The sequence below is a fragment of the Mobula birostris genome, chromosome 11 (genome assembly GCF_030028105.1).
Source record: "Mobula birostris isolate sMobBir1 chromosome 11, sMobBir1.hap1, whole genome shotgun sequence".
Taxonomy (NCBI): domain Eukaryota; kingdom Metazoa; phylum Chordata; class Chondrichthyes; order Myliobatiformes; family Myliobatidae; genus Mobula; species Mobula birostris.
The window spans coordinates 70,893,586-70,916,281 of NC_092380.1; the positions used below are offsets into that span (position 1 = coordinate 70,893,586).

The 22,696-nt window shown below is 41.9% G+C and overlaps 1 protein-coding gene across 1 annotated transcript in view; it reads right to left on the reverse strand.

The window, feature by feature from the left end:
- Positions 1-22,696, reverse strand: part of nucb2a (nucleobindin 2a) — a 62,388-nt gene that overhangs the window by 38,590 nt on the left and 1,102 nt on the right. The window contains exons 2-4 of the mRNA XM_072272474.1: positions 19,039-19,173; positions 2,738-2,845; positions 1,650-1,782 (exon numbers count right to left, since the gene is read on the reverse strand). Coding sequence (XP_072128575.1) covers positions 1,650-1,782; positions 2,738-2,845; positions 19,039-19,173 — 376 coding nt within the window. The remainder of the gene's footprint in view (positions 1-1,649; positions 1,783-2,737; positions 2,846-19,038; positions 19,174-22,696) is intronic.

Consider the following 22,696-nt stretch of genomic DNA (forward strand, 5'->3'; position numbering starts at 1 on the left):
GCAGTAGGCCCTTTCTTCTTCCCCTCTCGTGGCTGCTTCGCAACAGCAGACTTCTTTTGTTGTGGTTTAGGAGGCATATCGTAAAGTAGTCTTACAAAGTTTATAAATAGTTTTCAGAAAATATTTACTAACTTTGTTTTGTTTAAACGGTACTTTACCGATTTGTTGCGGGAGAGCTGGATTTACACGTTTCAATCCCACGTCATCACGTGACGCCCCCCCTCCTGGCGAACATTAACTGTGTATGGGGCAGTAATCACACAGCATTCACTACAATCGGTGTTCCTCAACTGGAACATTCTAACTTTCCTGTTTGGTGGAACTGCAAATCATACCAACCTTAGACGTATATTGCTTACGAAAGGTGGCCTTCTCATCACTGCATCACGTGGCTGTTAGCAGAGTTAGCTAACAAGCCAAGTTTGTCTATGAGCCCGGTGAGAGAATTGCACAAAAAAGTCATTCTTTGGACAAGCAGTATCTAACTCAAAATAATAGCATACTGAAATGGCATAAACCATGAATGACATCATGAGGTATCCTATACAGAAACTATCAGATCTTATCATGATCAGACAGGCATGATCCAACCCAAATTCCACTTTAAATAAAATCTACTTGCAATCACAAAATGCTGGAACAGTACTATATACCTAATTTCTAGGCATATGTGCATTCTGAATTTAATATTCATTCCTCTTGTTTTAGATTTAAAAAGTAGAATAAAAAGAAAATTCTGACAATTTGGTCCATGGCCTTCTCTACTGCCATGAAGAGGCCACTCTCAGGTTGGAGAACCAATACTTCATATTCCATCTGTATAGCCTCCAACCTGACGGCATGAGCATTGATTTCTCTAACTTCAGATAACTTCTCCCCACTCCCTGTTTTGCTTCAGCCCTTTAGCTTTTCCACCCATCACCTCTCAGCTTCTCACTTAATACTCCTCCACCACCCACCTCCCCTCATACCTGGTCTTAAGCAGCACCTATGGAAAAGAGTACAGTTGACGTTTCAGGCCGAGACCAAATGCCAACTCTACTCTTTTCCATAGATGCTGCCTGGCCAGCTGAGCTCTTCCAGCATTTTGTGTGTGTTGCTTGAATTTCCAGCATCTGCAGATTTTCTCTTGTTTGTGATTGTCTCATTTAATACCATCTTATTCTGGCTTCTTCCCCCTTCTTGTCCAGTCCTGATGACGGGCCTCAGCCTCTCTACAGATGCCACCTGATCTGCTGAGTTCCTTCAACATTTTGGGTTTGGTGTTCTGGGTTTACAGCATCTGTAGAATCCATTGTGTTTATGATTTGCGTCTCCGTCAGTTAATGCCATAAACAGTCAGAACCATTTAGTAAGATCTGTATTATAATTTGAATGACCTCATTTACAAAAGCAGCACTCAAAAACCACTGCACTAACTTGGAGGCATAACATGTCAGAACTTGATGAAGCCCTAGATTTATGTAGTTACAATTTTTCTATGTAGAAATTGAACCAACTTACATGTGATCAATGAAACTTTGGGACATTGAATGAGAGAATACACCAGATTACATCTCTCATTCAGACTTTAATACTTTAGATTCCAATTCAAGTATCCTTTTCCATACAAATGTGACAAACAAATCAATAATGTTTCTATACAGTACCTTTACCTTGCTGAGCATCTATTTTGGCTTTAATCAGCATTCGTAGTCGCGACACCTCCTGTCTTTTCAATTCATCCAATTTAGTTCTCACAAGATGACTTACTAAGTTTAGCTCCTTTGCCATTCTACCACTCTTCATTAAAAGAGAAGAAAATTAATCAGGTTATCCAAATAATTGGTCAGCTATCATAAAGATCAAAGGCATTTATTGACAAGATATTAAAATATTTCTGCTTCATTATCGCAGAACCCTGCAACCTCTTTCTCCAACCCTCACCATGTCACTTTACAGCATCCAACCAGCTGCTGAATTACTTCAGTCTCTCCTTCCACTGAGAATCATTTTCAGCTAATCAGTAATATTTTATGATGGAGTTTTTCAAAATTAATTTGAGTAAATTAAATTTGAGCCCACTTTCTTTCCTTTCTTAACTTGCATCACAATTAATCCTGTCTGCAATAATTACCCCTGTCACATGTAATTTACTTTCTTAATTGTGCTCTGGATTAATTATTTACTGTGCATGGTTTCCTGTTGCACTGTTGCTATCCTATCGAGGTCAGTAAGTTATGTTCAGCTCCATGTTCTTCACCTTTAGCTAGGGTCTTATTCAGGACTAAATCAAATATGTTCCAGAACTCCTTACAAATAATATCCAAAAACTATTTTGTCCATTACTTTTGTTTTTTAAAAAAACATAATTTGGGTTCATCTGGCAAATTCTACCTGCACAGATCCATGTTGACTTTATCTGAATATAAATTTTATCTGAAAATTAAATTTTAAAATAACTATCCTTAACACTGACCTTGGGTTAATGACTTTGCAAGATCATGATATCCCTATCCTCTTCCACTACTGAAAATATTGACAATAAAACCTTTTCAAAACAAGAACCTGTAAAATCTGTATCAATCTTCCAAACTGAAATCAGAAGATCTAAGTTTATTCCTCCAAGTTATTTATGGTAGCAAAATCTTCAAAGCACTCAAAACTTTACATTTGAATGGAAAAATAAACCCTTTAAAATCCTTTAAATTCTCTGACAAGATTTTAATGCGTAAATGTGTTCCAACAAGTAACATACCTTAATGTCTTCTACGTCTGCTGTCTGCAGCTTTTCACGGAAATGCTTGTCAGTTTCTAAAACGTCAATCACTTCTCTAAGGTAACGATTATAATATAACCCAGTGTCCTGCAGGGATATGGAAGAAACAGGAATGTGTTGCAGAACAACAAAAATCCGTGGACAGAAACTTCTCACATTAACATTTAAAGTACACCCAGAATAGTACTGTTAGACCAATGCAGTGATAGATAATGAATTTAAAATGGGGGCCAGATTGACCAAATTACTTCCAAGGTTTGCTCAGGTGAAGCAGGTACTACTTGAAAATACCCATGTCTGGTTATGCTATTAGTCATGATCTGAAGGCAAAAACAACAATCAACAAACGAGTTTCTCTTCAGTTTGTGACCAAATACTTTATTAATTAAATTGTTGTGCATAATTGTTACTATAGGAAGCGAGGGGAGAGATTACTGTGCCTTTGGCAATGATCCTTAACCAGTTGTCATGTGGCCAAGTGTTAAGGCATTGGACTAGTGATCTGAAGGTCACGAGTTCAAGCCTCAGCCGAGGTAGCTTGTTGTGTCCTTGAGCAAAGCACTTAACCACACATTGCTCCTGCACATTTATAGCCTAGCAGCGGTGGCTGGTGCAGTATGGACATGAGACAAGACAAGACAAGACAAGACAAGATCCTCACTGGCCATAAGAGTACTACCAGAAGATTGGAAAGTGGCAAATGTTATTCCTTTGTTCCAGAAAGGTTAGAAGTGATAACCTGGGAATTGTGGTGGTTGCCATCCGTCTGTCTCAAAGGACAATAGGTGATCATCATTTTCATAAGCCTGAGCAGAAGGTATGGAGATTCTGAGATCCCCAGTCATCAAGATCCCCCCCTCAGCCTCACCAGTGTAGTCCAAAGGAAAGCTTATGAAGCAATACATTTGGTACCAGCTTGGCTGCAGGAGCTGCCAGAAGGATGTTCAATAACGTCCAGCTGCCATAGGGGCTCCACTCTGTATTTGCTGTCTGGGTTCACTCGGGTAGTCTTTGTCTCTCCCGAGGCTGCCCACAAAGCAGTGGGGCTTTTTACCCATAGCTGGAGATCTGGTTCACAAACACCAGGGTGTGTCCACACATGTGCAGGGGCCAGACCTCTTCCCCATCCTCTAAGTTCATCCTGAGCGCAAAAGGAGTTCAGTATCTGTGTGTCACCAGCAAGGAGGCACTACATGAGGCTTGCTGTTGGAGAAGCTATGTACAGGCAGGGGGAGACTTACACATTCAGCTCTCCCTTTAGCGTGACTGCTAGCCACCGTTGGAAGCTGAAAGTGAGAGTGACAAGCACTACCTACTACACTACCACACTAGACATGTCACAACAACCATTTGACATCCTTGGGAATTACAGAACAGTGATATCAATGGTGGGCAAACTACAAGAGAAGATTCCTAAAGACAGATTAACAAGTTTTTGGAGAAACTGTCTGATTATGGATAGTCAGCGTGGCTTTGTAATAGACAGGTCATGCCTCATGAGCCTGATTAAATTCGCTGAGGAAGGAACACAACCAATTGATGATTGTAGAGAAGTGGAAGTGGTGTATATGGATTTTAGTAAGGCATTGGACAAGGTTGCTCATAGTAGACTTATTCAGGGAGTCAGGAGACATGGGATCCAGGGACACTTGACTGTGTAGCTACAGAATTGGCTTGCCCACAGAAGGCAAAAAGTAGATGGAGAGTATTCCGCCAGGAGGGTGATGACAAGTGGTGTTTTTCAGGGATCTGTTCTGGCACTACTGCTCTTTGCGATTTATGAAAATGACTTGAATGAGGAAGCAGAAGGGCAGGGTGGTAAGTCTGCAGATGACACAAAGGTTGGTGGTATTCAGAACAGTGTAGAAGATTGCCACAAATTACAACAGGATATTGACAGGGTACAGAGCTAGGCAGAGAAGTGGTAGATGGAGGTCAATCCAGAAAAATGTCAAGTGATAAACTTCAGGTGGTCAAATTTGAGAGCAGAATACATGGGTAATGGCAGGATTCTTAACGCTTTGGAGGAACAGAAGGATTTTGGGGTCCATGTCCACAAGTTGCTCAAAGTTGCCTGCAAGTTGACAGGGTGGTTAAGACGGCGGAAGCTGAGTTGGTCTTGATCAGTCAGGGGATTGAGTTCAAGAACTGTGAGATAACGTTACACCTCCATAAAACTCTGGTCTGATCACACTTGGAGTATGGTGTTCCGTTCTGGTCCCCTCATCCCTAAGACGGCGCCAATGAACAACATGATCAAGGCCAATGTCCTACACAGTTCACAGAACAACTACTTTTCACAGAACAACTACTTCCTTCAAATATAATTCTACTACTAAGCTCCAATCAACAGGAACCTCATTTACATTTTGATGGTGTGTTTTTGGGCCAATTGAGCGATCTGATACTTCGCTGTCTCTGAGGGAGCTCACTGAGGTTGGGAGTGAAGTGTGAAGCCTGGAGCCATTGAGCAAGGATGAATTTGACGAGGATGACAGCGATGGGAGGAAGGTTGGTGGCTTCCACCTACGTTTGACCAGTCTTCCTCTCCCTCTCACTAGCTCCTGCAGAGGAAAGTGACGGGGTTTTGGAAATTACATTGCAAGGATTGATCAGTGAGGGTCATGGCTGTGGACTCATTTTTGAGGAACTTTGTATGCGTTTCTGGATGCTGGTTACTCTTTTTTGCTGTTTGTTGATCGGGGCAATTGTTACAGACTGAGGCACTTTTGGCTAGTGGTGCTGAACTGAACTAAACTGAATACTTCTGGTTGAAGTTGATACTCTGTGTGTTGTTTGCTTGCTTTTTCGCATTTGCACAATTTGTTCTCCCCCCTCCCCAACACAGGGTGTTTGAGGGTTTCTCTGAAGGGGTTCCATGGTGTTTCTTTGTTGCATGGCTGCCTACAGGAGGACAAATCTCGTAGCTGTATTCCATGCACATACCATGATAATAAGTGTACTCTGAATCGTTGAACCTCATTATAGGCAGGATGTGGAAGCTTTAGAGACAGTGCTGGCAAGATTTATGAGGATTTATCAAGATTTGTCAGAGCTATCATGAGGATAGTTTGAGGGAGCCAAGGCTTTTCTCTTTGGAGTGAAGGATGAAAGGTGACTTCACAGAGGTGTACAAAATGATAAGTGGCATTGACAGAATGGACAGCCAGAGACTACCCACCCCTCCCCCAGGGTAGCAATGCTAATATAAGATGACATTATTTTAAAGTGGTTGGAGTGTGGAAAATATGGGCGAGGGATGTCAGAGATTTTTATTTTCTTAAAGTAGTAGGTGCAGGGAACTCACTGCCGGGGTGGTGGTGTGATAGGGGCATTTAAGAAACTCTTAGATAAGCACATGGATGAAAGAAAAATGGAAGCCTGTGAGGGAGGGAACAGTTATATCAGAGGTTCCCAACCTGTGGTCCATTGCATAAAAAAGGTGGAACCCCTGGATGAGATTGATCTTAGAGTAACTTAAAAGGTCAGCACAACAGTGTGGGCCAAAGAGCCTAACTGTGCTTTACCGTTTGTAATGTATGTGTCCGGTTTACACAACAAAGCTAGAAATAAAATGCTGGAGATGGGAGCTAAATCAACAGGGTTCTTTACAAACTAAAACCAAACTGAACACACATGTACGGATCAATACGCACCTAATAGTGCATGCTCAATACGATGTATTACTACAACATAAAGTAGTCCCACATTGTACAGTAGGATATATGGTACACTCCTCCCGTTATTTTAATAGTGCATCTACTTTTTTTTTTACTGGGGGCACTGTGCTAAACAAATATGCGTACCTTTAACATACAACGCTTATCAATTGTTTACTCAGTAACTTAATATCAAATTATAATAATGTAATAATAATAATAATAATAATAATGAAAGAAGAAAATGGCGACGCAACGGCAGCCCGCGCGGCCTCTCCGGTGAATGATATCTGTAATCTGTCAAGTAAGGGACCGTGCACAATTCTGATTTGATGGAGACAGACATGAGAGTAAGGGGGAACATCTGAAAAACTTCTGAAATGCCCGCTTCGCTGCCGCTGCTACTGTGTGGTAACTGGAAACTCCGGAGCAGAAGGCCCCGAAATCCTCGGCTTTGCCTGTTTCAGCAGCCGGGACGAGGTCGAAGGCGCTCGGCAGAGGATGACACTCAGGAGGCTGTATCGGAGCGGCTGGTTGGAGGTCTCGAAGTTTTTGGACGGAGGGACTCAATGTCGGCTGTGGTCAGCTGCTTCCAAGGCATCGGCAAGTTGACGGTGCCTGGAGGTTTATGGCAGGGAGTTTCTCCCTTTTGCCGCCTGCTGTCGGGGACTCAGGAGTCAATCGACTCGGGGACTTTGAGAATATTTTTACCGTGCCCATGGTTTGTTCTTCATCAAATTATGGTATTGTTTTGCACTGCTGTAACTATATGTTATAATTATGTGGTTCTGTCAGTGTTAGTCTTTGGTTTGTCCTTTTTTTTGTGATATCACTCTGGAGAAACATTGTATCATTTCTTAATGCACGTATGCATTTCTAAATGACAATAAAAGAGGACTGAGTGTTCTCATAATCTAATCTATTATCTCAAGTTTCGGGGGGGGGCGGGGTCTTCTCTGCCTCTCCAGGTAACGTCTGCCCTGAAACATTTGCTTTGGGGAAATATTCTCCACAGGTACATCAGGTGGGTACTCAGCACTGATGACAGGCTTATCTGTGGATGAGGCTGACGTAGTCACATCAGGGGTGTTTGTTTCTATGTCCAGGGAGTCAGGGCAAGGTGTTGTTGAGTTTTTCACCTGAGCATCCAGGATTTGATCCACATGACATCTCCATACGTTCTCTCCCACCTGTACTCTATACATCAGTGGTCCGTCTACGGCTGAAATTGTACCCGGCTGCCAATTTTTAGTCCGGTAATCACGTGCAAGAACTGACTGTCCCACACTGAAGCTCCGTCTTGACTTAGCAGTCAAGTGTTTGAACTGTCTGTTCTCCACATCACACTGTACATCTGGTTTGAGAAGATCCATAAGGTTCCTCAGGTTCTTGTTCAGAACATCATCGCTGGAGACTAATTAGTGGTTGCATGTACTGCATTACGATAAGAGGAAGTTGTCTATCTTGTGATGCAGTGGTTGACTTTTGCTGTCCATTGCCTTGATGGCTTTCTTGAATGTCTACAAATCTTTCTGCCAAGCCATTTGTGGATGGATGATAAGGGGCAGATGTAAAGTGCTTGATTCCATTGTTCCTCATAAAACTTTGGAATTCTTCAGGGTAACTTGGGAGGAATCACAACTCGTGAGCCACACATTAGTGTTCCTTGACACACTGACAACTGCTCCTTCCTCGCTGAGAAGGCTGGAAACAGTGTGTTACCCCACGCTGGCCATCCCTTTACCATGATGTCATACACTTTTGACAATATAGGGTCATTGAGTGTTTCCCTTTCAATTAGGCTGTTTGTTCCTGGTAATTGTTCAACTATTGTTGTGTGAAAGACCTCTGCTGAATCCATTTGTGTAGTTACCTCGGAAGTGGGCAGTGGTAAACGTGACAAACCAACTGCATTGCAGTGTTGCTTGGTCCCCTTGTGTTCAATGTCATACCTGTGACCTCCTAAGAAAAGGGACCATCGCTGTAGCCTTTGTGCTGTCATCACTGGAACACCTTTCCTTGGGTTGAAGATTGACACAAGAGGCCGATAAACTTTCGGCCATACAGGTAGCAACTGAATTTCTTGACTCCCCACACGAGGCTTAGGGCCTCTCTGTCAATCTGTGCGTAGTTGCATTCAGCTGAAGTTAGCGTTCTTGAGGCAAAGGCTATTGGTCTTTCGGAGCCATCTGGAAACTTGTGCGATAACACAGCTCCTATCCCACGGGGCGAGGCATCACAAGCCAGTCGGATTGGTAAGGAGGGGTCAAGGTGCGCGAGCACCCCTTCTGAAGTTATGAGTCTTTTAGTTTCTTGAAACGTTTTCTCACAGCTGTCAGTCCACTTCCATTGTGTCCCTGTCTGTAATAATTTAGTGGGTGTAGGACTGTGGACAGGTTAGGCAAGACCTTGTGGGAGTAGTTCAATAGACCAAGATATGCTCTTAGCTGAGACACATTTTCAGGTGGTGGTGCTTCTATCTTGTCTTGAGACATGTGTAAGCCATCCTTGTTGATCACATGCCCACAGTACGAGATTTCCTTTTTGAAAAACTCATATTTCTGTCAATTAGCTCTGAGCCCATATTCTCGTAACCTGGTGAGCACTTGTTTTAGGTTAGAAAGATGGCCGTTGTCATCCTTGCCGGTGACAATGATGTCGTCCAGGTAACACTGAGTCCCTGGAATCCCCTGCAGGACCTGGTCCATTGCCCTTTGCCAGATTGCAGGCGCTGATGCTATCCCAAACACCAACCTGTTATACTGGTAAAGTCCTTTGTGTGTATTTATTGTCAGGTATTTCTTGGATGCTGCCTCTATTTCCATTTGGAGATAAGCCTGGGTCAAGTCGATTTTTGTGAAATGTTCCCCTCCTGACAAGGAAGCAAAGATGTCCTCAATGCAGGGTAGGGGATACTGTACTCTGCGGAGAAATGGGTTGGCAGTCACTTTAAAGTCACCACATATGCGCACCTTGCTTGGTTTTCCTGGTTTTGTGCTGGAGGTTTTCTTCATCACTGGAACAAAGGGCATGGACCATTCACTCCAATCCACCTTTGATAGGACCCCAGTCTGCTCCAGATTTTTCAGCTCTGTCTCTACTGTTGGACGGATTGCATATGGCACTGGTCTGGCTTTGTAAAATTTTGGACATACATTTTCCTCAATCCCAATCTTTGCCTTCATGCCCTGAAGTGTTCCTATTCCTTTCATGAACACTTCTTCAGAGTCAGCAAGTATTTGTGACAGTCTCTCAAATGTAGCCTTGCTGCCTGCCTTTGCACACATCTCGTGCCTTGATGGTGTGCCAATCCAACTGGATTTTCCTGAGCCATTCACGTCCTAGCAACGGTGGTCCTCCATTTTTCAGTACATGAAGGTTCAGCCGCTGTGTTTTGCCTCCGTAGGTCATTGTCACATTAATTTTACCTTTGGGACACACTTTGTGTCCTGTGCAAGTCTTTAGCAGTAGTTTAGTTCGTTTCAGAGGTATGTGAGAAAACAGTCGATTGTAGTCGTGTACAGAGATTACTGTTAAAGCTGAGCCTGTGTCCAACTCCATTTTCAGTCTCACGCCTGCCACTTGTGGAGTGATCCATATTACTCTTCGATCATCTGTGTCTTTCATGCTGTGAAACTGCAGACAAGACAATTCACTTTTGTCGGAGTAGTTTTCATCAGCATCGTTTTCTTTCATTTTGTGTACATTGTTGTATTTTCCTTTCTGGGGTTTCTTGTTTCTCTATATTTTGTCCTTTTTCTGCTGTTTACTAGCATACTCTGCCAATGTGGCCCTGTTTGCCACAGTTTCTGCATTCTTTATCTTTAAACCAACCATCATCAGTGTCATGTGACCTGTTCCCACAAGGGTAACATTTCTTTCCTTCATTTCTGTTCAGTGACATTTTATTTGTGGCATATTCCATAGATTTTTGTTGCATCTCAGAAGCACCTTGTGCGGCTATTGCTAAAGATAAGAGAAGTTTAGCACTTTCTCGAATGTAAGGTTCTTTTCACACAGGAGCTTCTTCTGTGTGGTTTCACAGCGCATGCCACACACTAACCTGTCCCTCAATGCGTCTGATAGACCAGCTTCAAATTGAGAATGTGCTGATAATTTGCATAATTCAGCACAATATTGAGAAACGCTTTCATTTTTGCTCTGATTCTGTTTATGGAATTTAAATCTTTCAACAATGGCCAGTGGTTTGGGGTTTAAATGTTGTTGGAGAGTGTCTACTATTTGCTTGAACGTTTTGTCAGCTGGCTTTTCAGGGTTTAACAAGCTCCGCAGCAGGCCGTATGTTTTCGCGCCCATTACACTCAGGCTACGTCTACACTAGACCGGATAACTCTGTAACCGAAGCTTTTTCTCTTCATTTTCACCCTCCGCCCACAATGAAATGGCGTTTTCCTCCCCCGAAAACAGAGCTTTTCAGAAACACTCTCCAGAGTGAATAAATCTGAAAACACTTAATGGCTGGTGTAGTGTGTACAGGGTAAGCAGCTCTTTTTTAAAACCGCTGTCATGACTTGCCAGAACAGATGGTGGCGGCAGCACAGCATTTCATTGTTTTCTTGAACGCAACCTCCAACACAACAATGGCAGACAGCTTCATGCGTGCGTTGTTTACTTTATAGTCTACGTTAATTTCAACCCCCCACACAACCTAACAATTTCAGAACAGACGGCAACGAGACTGAAGCCAGAAGAGTTAGAAATGTACTCCAAATACTTTGACCCATAACTTACTGAATATTGAATAAATAAGTATACTCACTTTGCCCTGTTTTCTGTCCTTGCTTGTATGGAGGTGGTTTATCTATTTATGCAAGTACTTCTTTGACAATAGATGTGTAACAGCCTAATGTAACATTATATGGAAATACAAGATAACACTGATGCAGACATGTTTTATACACTTAACAAGGTGCTCATTAATATATCGCTTGTGCAAACATTCAATAGATGCAATTGTCACTACTTCCAAAATGTCATTTTAAGTAGTAGTTTATGTTTGGCATAGATGTGAAAATGTTAAGGCCAAAAAAGGAAAATTGTAACTCAGGTAAAAATAAAATCACTTTTGCCCAGTAACTTCTTATTATTGCTCATGTTAATTATAGCAAAATAATACAGAAAGACATGGCAAAAGTAAAGGCAAACAAATGAGGTAACAGCAAATTTCACTTTTGCCCAGTAACAAGCCTTATTGCATTTAGTTGTAGCTGTCATCCCTTTCATCGGTGTAGAGACTATCTGTAGGAAATGTTTCCAGGGTGACCCCTCAGTGGGAGTGGGGAAGATGTTGGTGGGGCCACCCGGGGGTCTGTGTGTCCATATGTGTAGCTATTGTAGTGACTGTGAGGCTGGTATTGTGGCGGTGAAAAGTACTGGGGGAGGGGGCGGGGAACCATCATATTCCTCATCATTGCAAACCCCTCTGCAACAGAGTTAGTCAGTTTTTCAATGTTCGTTGTCAGCCGGGTCATACTGTGTGTGAACTCCCTGTCGGTTGCCTCTACACGCTCCAGTATTTGTTTTTTCAGTATTAAGTCCTCCTGCGCGAGAGCCAACAGCTGTCCGTCATTTGGCAATTTCCTTATAAGTTTTTCTAGTCTGTAACTGGACAAACGTGCACCAAGTGCTATCATGTTTGCTGTTGTGTGCTGGGGCAGCAGGCTGAGGGTAGCAGACACCAACAGAATCAACAAACTCATTCGTAAGGCCAGTGATGTTGTAGGGATGGAACTGGACTCCTGACGGTGGTGTCTGAAAAGGGGATGCTGTCCAAGTTGCATGCCATCTTGGTCAATGTCTCCCATCCACTACATAATGTACTGGGTGGGCACAGGAGTACATTCAGCCGGAGACTCATTCCACCGAGATGCAGCACAGAGCGTCATAGGAAGTCATTCCTGCCTGTGGCCATCAAACTTTACAACTCCTCCCTTGGAGGGTCAGACACCCTGAGCCAATAGGCTGGTCCTGGACTTATTTCATAATTTACTGGCATAATTTACATAATACTATTTAACTATTTATGGTTCTGTTACTATTTATTATTTATGGTGCAACTGTAACTAAAACCAATTTCCCCCGGGATCAATAAAGTATGACTATGACCATGACCAAGTCTTTCACAGCGAGATTCCACACCAAACAGGTTGCAGCCATCACCTGTTGCTTGGTCTAAACTGTCGGAGTCCGGCGTACTCATCAAAGCGGGTGAATTCTGTAGATGTGTCCCGCGCATGCCCAGTAGGAGGAGATTCACCCAAATACCCGTTTTAATGTGGACGGAGGTATTTTCAACAACGCCTGGTGTGGACACCTATAGTTTTTATGTGAAACTGGTGTTCTCAAAATTATTCCGTCTAGTGTGGACATAGCCTAAGTCAGGCTACGTCCACACTACGCCGGATAATTTTGAAAACGAAGCTTTTTCTCTTCATCTTGACCTACCGTCTACACTGAAACGGCGTTTTCAGCCCCCGAAAACGGAGATTTTCAGAAACGGTCTCCAGAATGAATAAATCTGAAAAAACCTGATATCCCTTGCAGTGTGTACAGGGTAACCGGAGCTTTTTAAAACTGCTGTCATGACGTGCCGGAACAGATGGCGACAGCGCGGCATTTCATTGTTTTCTTATTCTTATTATTACTACTTTACTGTTTAGAGCGTACAATCATCACAGCGATATTTGATTCTGCGCCTCGCAGAACCTAACAATTTCAGAACAGACAGCAACGAGACTGAAGCCAGAAGAGTTAGAAATGTACTCACCAAATACTTCGACCCATAGCTTACTGAATAAATAAGTATACTCACTTTGCCGTTTTCTGTCCTTGCTTGTATGAAGGTGGTTTACCTATTTATGCAAGTACTTCTCTGACAATAGATGTGTAACAGCCTAATGTAACATTGTATGGAAATACAAGATAACACTGATGCAGACATGTTTTATACATTTAACAAAGTGCTTTATTAATGCAACAGAATTGATCAGTTTTTCAATGTTCATCGTCAGCCGAGTCATACTGTCCGTGAACTCCCTGTCGGTTGCCTCCATATACTCCAGCATTTGTTTTTTTTTTTTTTTTTTTTTTTTTTAAGTCCTCTTGCACGAGAGCCAAGAGCAATTCCTTTTAAGTTTTTCTACTCTGTAACTGGACAAACGTGCACCAACTATATTGTTTCCTCTTCACTTGTTTTCTGTGTGTCCTGTGCATGCCCAGTAGGAGGAGATTCGCCCAAATATCCGTCCAATGTGGACGGAGATATTTTGAAAAACGTTTAGTGTGGATGCCTATGGTTTTTACTCGAAACTGGCGTTTTCAAAATTATCTGGCATAATGTAGACGTAGCCTACGACGCTGGCTTTTTTTTCTTCATTAACACTGTTGGCATCACAATATAACTCTATTCTTTCAATGTAAGCTGCCCAGTCTTCAATGCCACTGTCAAATGCTGTAATGGTTCCAATTAACGCCATCCTTGTTATATTAATTTAGCCCCAGTCCCTTGTTTTCTTTTTTGACTCACGACCTTTGTTTTTGCTAGCGTCACAAGCGTACTCTGACTAGATGCATGTGTCAATCCTTTTTTTTAAAAAAAATCTCCCTTCTGGGGCAGGCAGCCCTCAGCCCGAGATCAGCGCCGGCTGTGGCCTCGGCTGGACGTGTTGTGGCTCCGACCGTGCCTCCCGCTTCCTTTCGGACTCGTCCCTTGCTCTCTTCTTCCGAGTGTTGTTATCACTTATAACGCGGCGTTCCGATACGATGTAGGTTTGCAAACCTTGTCGCCAATTTGTTGTGTATGTGGCCAGTTTACACAACAAAGCTATAAATAAAACGCTGGAGATGCGAGCTAAATCAACAGGGTTCTTTACTAACTAAAACCGAACTGAACACACACGTACAGATCAATACGCACCTAATAGCGCATGCTCAATTCAATGTGTTACAACGTAAATTAGTCCTATATTATACAGTTGGCTGTATGGCACACTGTACTATGTTCTGTTACTCATCCTTGCATGACACAGACTCCCAATGTGCAATCAAACTGAAGTTTCTCCATTCTTTTCTACTTCTGTTGTTTTCAACCGTTTGACTACTATACCTTCCACCACCTTGCTGATGATTGAGACTACGATGATTTGTGCAGCAAATGCACCATTCATGACTTTTTCGGAGAGGATTGTCGATATAGATTAACTATCTTAAGAGTGATAGCAGTCTTGTCACTACAGCTTTCAGCATAGCAATCAGTATTTTGAACATCCACTCTATTTACGCCTTTCAATAGGTTTCAAAGAGATCTGCTCTTATTCTTCTAAACTCCAGTGAGGGCAGACCCAGATCCATCAATGGCTCCTCATGTGTTAATCATTTCAATCCTGCAATCATCCTCATGAAATTCCCCTGGACCCTCTCCAATGCCAGCACATATTTTGCTAGAAAAGGGACCCAAAACTGCTCACAATACTCCAAGTGTAGTCTGACTGCCCATAAAGCTTCAGCATTATATCCTCATTCTTCTACTCTCATTGTCGTGAAATGAATGCTGATATCTCGTTAGCCTTTCTTACCACTGATTCAACCTGCAAGTTAACCTTTCGGGAATCCCACACGTGGTCTCCCAAGTCCCTTTGCAACACTGATTTTTGAATTTTCTCCCTGTTTAGAAAATAGTCTATGCCTTTATTCCTTCTGCCAAAGTGCATGAACATACATTTCCCCACACTATTCCATCTGAAACTACTTTGTTCATTCTCCCAATCTTGCTCAACATTATCTGCCCCTTCACCCGTCTTCGTATCATCTGCAAATTTGGCCTCAAAGACGGCAATTTCAGCATCCAAATCATTGACATGTAACATGAAAAGAAGAGGACCCAATATCGAACCCAGCGGAACGCCACTAGTCACGGGCAGGCAATCAGATAATATCCCTTTATTCCCACTCTTTGCCTCCTGCCTGTCAACCAGTCTTCTATACATGCTGGTATATTTCCGGTAATGCCATAAAATCTTATTTTCTTAAGCAGTTTCATCTATCCTGCCTGTTATTTGCTTAAAGAATTCCAACAAATTTGTCGGACACAATTTCTCCTTAAGGAAACCATGCTGACTTCGGCCTATTTTATCATGTGCCTCCAAGTACTCTGAAACCTCATCCTTAATAATAGATTCCAACATCTTTCCAACCACTGATGTCAGGGTAACTAACCTACTATTTCTTTTGGATCCTTCCCTTCTTAAAGAGTGGAGTGACATTTGCTAATTTCCATTCCTCCAGAACCATTCCAGAATCCAGTGATTCTTTCAAGATTAGTAATAATGCCTCTTCAGCTACCTCTTTCTGAACTCTTGGGTATAATCCATCTTGTCCAGGTGACTTATCTACTATCAGACCTTTCAGCTTCCCAAGCACCTTCTCCTTACTCATAGTAACTACACTTCCTTCTGCCCCCTGACACTGTCAAATTGCTGGCATTCTGCTAGTGTCTTCCACAAAGAAGACTGATGCAAAATACTCATTCAGTTCATCCACCATTTCTTTGTCCCCCATTACTACTCTTCAAGTCATCTTCCAGTGGCCTGATATTCTCTTCTGCCTGCTTTTACTCTTCATATCTCTGTATCCTCTTATATTACAGGTGTCCCCTGCTTTTCGAACGTTCGCTGTACAAAACCTCACTGTTCTGAAAGACCTACATTAGTACCCTGTTTTCGCTTTCAGAAGGTGTTTTCAGTGTTACGAAAAAAAAAGCAGCGCACGGGGAAAATCAGCGCGCGATAAAAGGCAGCGCGCCACGCGCCCCGAGCAGCCACTCTCCCCGGATTCGGAACTGCATTCTCACTGGCATTGCTTAAACACGTGCCTGTCAGCAGCCGTTTGCAAGATGAGTTCAAAGGTATTGGAAGAGCCTAAAAGAGCTTGTAACGGTGTTACACTTAGCGTAAAACTAGACATAATTAAGCGTTTTGATCGTGGTGAACAAAGTAAGGACAAAGTGAATTTGGCTTGTGGAAGTTGACGAACATGATGTTGAAGAGGTTTTGACATCTCATGACCAAAAACTGATAGATGAAGAGCTGATGCAATTGGAAGAGGAAAGGATAACAATCGAAACCGAATGCAGTAGCGAACGGACCGAAAGTGACTGCGTGATATTTTTGCTGCAAGGATAAAGTACGACTTTAATTTTGAAAGGGTATGTAGGTTTAGGGGATATTTGCAGGATGGTTTGAGTCCTTATAAAGAACTGTATGATAGAAAAATGCGCGAGGCTCAGCAGTCAAGCAAGCCTTCCACATCAGCCACAGCAGACGACAAACCTCAACCTTCGACACCGAGGCAGGCAGTCATAGGAGAAGATGAGCTGCCTGCTCTAATGGAAACAGATGACGAGATGACACTCCAGTGTCCCACCATCCCAACATCCAGGCCGCGGACAGATACTGTACCAATACATGGAGAATGCAGCAGTAGCCGGGAGGCACACAGCACATCTTTAAGAAAAAAGCCAAAATAAACATGCCAATTAATTAGGTGCCACCCAACACGTAATTAATTAGCATGTTTATTCCGGCTTTTTTCTTAAAGATATGCTGGGTGCCTCCTGGCTACCGCTGCACCCCTGCATGCTTCACCGTTCGGTATCTGTCGGCGGCCTGGAGGGTGGGGGCCACTGCACCACCCAACCTGCGACGACTCAGTCTAACACACCATAATCAGTGTGCTCGGCGCTGTCTTCCCAATTCCCGTAAGTGATACTACACTGTATATACATTATTTCTACTTTATATAGGCTGTGTATTTTTAGGTGTTATTTGGTATGATTTGACAGCTTCATAGCTTAAAGGTTACTGGAGAGCGCTTGCGCCGTGTTTTTGCCAACAGCGCTTGCGTGAGATTTTCTGCCGACGGCGCTTGCGCAAGATTTTCGCTATGGAAAACAGTTCAGTAATGATTGTGGAAAAGTATTTCTACTTTATATAGGCTGTGTATTTATCATATCATTCCTGCTTTTACTATATGTTACTGTTATTTTAGGTTTTATGAGTTATTTGGCATGATTTGGTAGGTTATTTTTGGGTCTGCGAACGCTCACAAATTTTTCCCATATAAATAAATGGTAATTGCTTCTTCGCTTTACAACATTTCCGCTTACGAATCATTCATAGGAACGCTCTACCTTCGGATGGCGGGGGAAAACTGTATTACCTTGATATTTCTTCTATACTTTCCTTATGGCTTCTTCAGTTGTTTTGTTTTGATTTTTTAAAAGATTCCCAATCCTCTACTTTCCCCACTCATGGTTGCTGTCTTATATGCCCTCCCTATTCCTTTTATGCTGTCTTTGACTTTTTTGGTCAGACATTGCTGTCTCATCCTTTCTTTAGAATATGCATTCAAATATATCACCTTCAGTCCTGTATTCATCATCTTTTATGATTTTCCCCCCATGTTACACTTCGACTCATCCCACTGACTGCAATTTTGCCCCATCATCTGCCAGTCCTTCTTCACAGTCTCACTACACACTGTGTCCACTTGTATACCAATTGCTCCATCTTCAGCACTATTACTCCGGTTCCCATCTCCCTGCCAATTTAGCTTAAACCTTCTCCAAAATCTCTGACAAACCTACCTACAATATTGATCTCCCTTGGCTTGTGTAAAAAAAGGTGTAACTCATCCTTTTTGGACAGATCAGAACTTCCCTACAAGAGATCCCAATGATCCAGAAATCTGGAACATTGTCCCTTGCACCAGTTTCTCTGCCACTACTTCATTTGTACCATCTTCCTTTTCCTGCCCTAACCAGCACATGGCACTCCAGAGTAATCGAGAGATCACTACCTTAGAGGTGCTGCTCTTCATCCTCTTCCCTAACTCCCTATACTCATTGCACAGGATCTCTTCCCCCTTTCTACCCTCTCTGTATTCTCAGTAGATGGAAAGATGTTCTACCCTCCCTCTAGAGAATATTCTGCAGCCAATCTGTAAAATCCTTGTCCTTAGTACACAGAAAGCAACACGCACCAAACTAGCAACTCTTCCACAGTCACAGAATCTCCTGTCCGTCCCCCTAATTAGTGAGTCTACCATCACTACCGCTGTATGTGACTTTACCCTTCCTTGCTGAGCATCAGAATCAACCACGCTGCCACTGGTGTGACTGCTGCTGCCATGCCCTGATAGGTATTGTGACAGGCAGTTATATTTAAACATTTTATACACTCAAATTCATTATCCATTCCGATTATTTCAGATCGGCTCTGCTAATGTTCCTAATAGCAAGTGAACTAGCACATAGCAAAGTGCAAATTCAAGATTATCTTAAGACTACATTTACTGTATCAGCTCCTCAGTACTTCTGGCAATTTCTATGAAACATCACATAATTCACATAAACATACTGTAGCTATTTAGAGAATGGAGTAAAGCATTACATTGAATTGTTAAAGATTGATTACAAGGTAATTCTAAATCTCTCACATCTGATGCTCTTATATTAAACTCAACCAAATTCAACATTTGCTATGATGTCACCAATGCAAATAAACGTTATCTACATATGCCATGTAGGATGATTTAAATACTCACTTGAGGTTCCTGTGTTGCCTGCTCTTCTAGCTTTTCAGTTTTGGTCACCTTGATTTTATCGATTGGTACACTTTCAGCAACAACAAGACAGAACAGTAACCAAGAGTTCGACGTTAATGCATACTTCCAATACATCTACAGTAGACAAAAGAAAAGCAATCTCAAGTTCCTCTGTGATTTTTTTGGCAGCATAAACTTTTAATTTTAAAAACATCTGGTGTAGATTTTAACCCAAATAAATTTCTTCAAGCAACACACACAAAATACTGGAGGAACTCAGCAGGCCAGGCAGCATCTAGGGGGAAAAAAAAAAGTACAGTTGATGTTTCAGGCGAAACCCCTTCAGAAGGGTTTTTGTGTGTGCGTTGCTCGGATTTCCAGCGTCTGCAGATTTTCTCTTGTTTGTGATTAAACTTATTCAAGGTTTGATGGTAGCAAAAATTATTATATTATTCTGTACTTTATTATTAGTTAAGTCTGTTGCTGTAATGAAAGGATTTCCTACTCGGGATCAATAAAGTACCAATTATTATTGTTATTATTAAAAATATTATCAAGACACAACAGTGTGAATGCTGTTGATAATGCAAAACTATTTTATTCCAACAAAATACTCAACAACTTTAATTTCATTTTTGGCTGTGTTTCTCCTGCCAAATTCAATGAAATTATCTTAAGCATTAAAATGTTAATGCAACAAAACTGATGCCATGCATAAAAAGTGCCCTCAACAACTGAAGAAAATACTTTGACAATAAAGCAGAAAACAAAGAGAGAAAAAAAATCAATCTGTATTTCGTAGACACAAATTGTATTGCAGTTACCATGAGCAGGTTTATTTACTGATTTCCAAATTAATACTACAATTAATAATGCTCACACAGATGCCCACTGCCTCACTTGTTTTGTCTGTCTCTATCTTTATAATTTCAAACCCTACAGCCTTGTTGATATTTGCCCAAAGGAAAGAAATCAACCGCCTTAGTGACATCAGCTTCGATAACACATACAATAAAACTCCTACAGTACCTTCGATAACACATACAATAAAACTTCTACAGTACCTTCACCTTGCTATCAAAAATTGCAGCAACTGACTTTACTGTCAGAACAGTTCGTCCTCTACAAATTGTCTCTCTCATCACGTCCTTGAATTACACGCTTCACAGCTTGGTTTGGTGGGTGGATGAGATAATTGCATTAATCATTTACACCAAGCAATTAAACCACCCAATGAAAATGTGCCAGGTATGACTTATACTCCTCTTCAGCCACATGCCTGCTTGTGAAAGAACCTTTTCACTGCATCTTCTATTTCAATCAAAATGCTCACTACTGGACCTTATGGTTCTTTCCCTAGCTCTTATCTTCTAACAGAGAAGGAGGCACATGTTGGCCTTCAGAATATTTACACCAGTCCTATTATCCATTTACTTACCTGCAATCTATTTTTTCTCTCTCTCTCTCACATGCCATCAATCCCACCCCCCCATTACCCACCTACATCTGTGTGAGCATTATTAATTGTAGTATTAATTTGGCTACTCAATCTCTCAGCAACACTTTGGGAGCTGGGAGGAAATCCACGTAAACATGGGTGAACATGACTGCTAACACACAGGCTGTTTCCCATAAATCCTCCTGATGAAGGGTTTCGGCCCAAATCATCCACTGTTAATTTCTCTCCATAGATGCCCCCTGACCGACTGAGTTCCTTCAACATTCTTGTGTGTTGCTCCAGGTTTTCAGCATTTGCAATCGCTCTTATGTCATTGTTTCCCCAAACAGTTCTGTTCTGAAAAACTTGTCCTCATAACCCAGGATGAAGCATATGCAACTAATACTGTGTATCATTCCGGTACTTTTTACCTACTTCACGAGTTAGAACTAAAATAGTATAATGATCAACACAAAACATAGAAAAGGCAGACATAATGCAATATTATTATTGTATCAATGTGTACATAACCATAATTAATCAGGTCCTGAAGAATAATGTATGTTATCTCACCAAACTTAATTACCAAGCCAGAAAAGGCAAATTATTAATAATCCATCTTCATGTTATCTGAAAACAATTGTTTCTCTAAAATAGCACATTGCCATTTCTAAATACAGACATACAAAAAGTAAATAGACAAAGGCAAAAACTATGTAAGGCTTCAGTCTACATTAATGTTGCACCCAATTTAGTGACAAATCACAATAACTATTCACCAAAAAGAATAACATTAATAAAGACTGATATGTTCCTTCCAACTACACCACATATTTCCGACCTGCATTAAAATGCCTCATTACCTTACCCAACAGAACCTAGAACATGAGGATGCCAAAGACGGAACTGGCAAACACAACTACCCTTTATCCAATTAACAAGGTAGATTATTCAACTTCAACATAACAGATGTACTGAATCAAGGAAGGCATGCCAGCAAGTTTACTTCCTTACATGATTATGACAGTTCAGCATGTCACCAAACACCAATAAATTTTGCCAAGTGTACTGTTGAAAATATCTTCAATGGTTGCATCATGGTCTGGCAATTCAAATGCACACAAATTCAAGATGCCTCAGAGAGTAGTGGACTCAGTCCAATACATCATGGGCACATCCCTTCCCACCATCGTACTATTTATATAAGGTATGCCTTCAGGAAGGCTAGGCCAAACCAAACAAAGGTCCCCACCATATGGGCCATACCATTTTCTTGCAGCTACCACTGGGCAGGAGGTACAAAAACCTGATGTCCCACACCACCAGGTACAAGAACAGCTACTTCCCTCCGACCATTCAATTCTTGAAACATAGAAGCTTATAAACATAGAAAATAGGTGCAGGAGTAGGCCATTTGGCCCTTCGAGCCTGCACCGCTATCCAGTATGATCATGGATGATCATCCAACTCAGAATCCTGTACCTGCCTTCTCTCCATACCCCCTGATCCCTTTAGCCACAAGGGCCATTTCTAACTCCCTCTTAAATATAGCCAATGAACTGACCTCAATTGTTTCCTGTGGCAGAGAATTCCACAGATTCACCACTCTCTGTGTGAAGAAGTTTTTCCTCATCTTTCTCCTAAAAGGCTTCTCCTTTATCCTCAAACTGTGACCCCTCATTCTGGACTTCCCCAACATCAGGAACAATCTTCCTACATCTAGCCTGTCCAACAACCAACATATTCCTAATCTCCCAATTTGTGCACATCACTTTTACCCCAAGATATCATAGAATGCAACAAAATCATAGATAAAGTACTACCACTTTATGAAGGGTACCAGCAATCTTCATGACATAAGTTATACAAAAACCTGTTCAACTAAATATTACTGGTAACATAAGGTGAATTTGTGGCATGTAACATTTTAAATGTCATCGAACAACTAAGGGCAATGCACTGTTGGATCTGACCTTCACTAAGATGGCAGTGTGCTGGGACGCAGCAGCCTCTCTGGGTCCAATCAAAGGTGTATTTGTCTTGCACTGGGTTGGGAGCTGTCCCCTCCAGTCAATGCTGCCCTCCAGTGTTTGCTCAGTACTGCCTCCAGTGTTCACTCGGTGGAAGGGCGAGTTGGACCAGGACAATCTAAGTCATGCCTGTCAGGGACCTGGGCTTTCTTTCCCCCTTTGTGACTGTAATTTTTTTCTCTGAAATCAC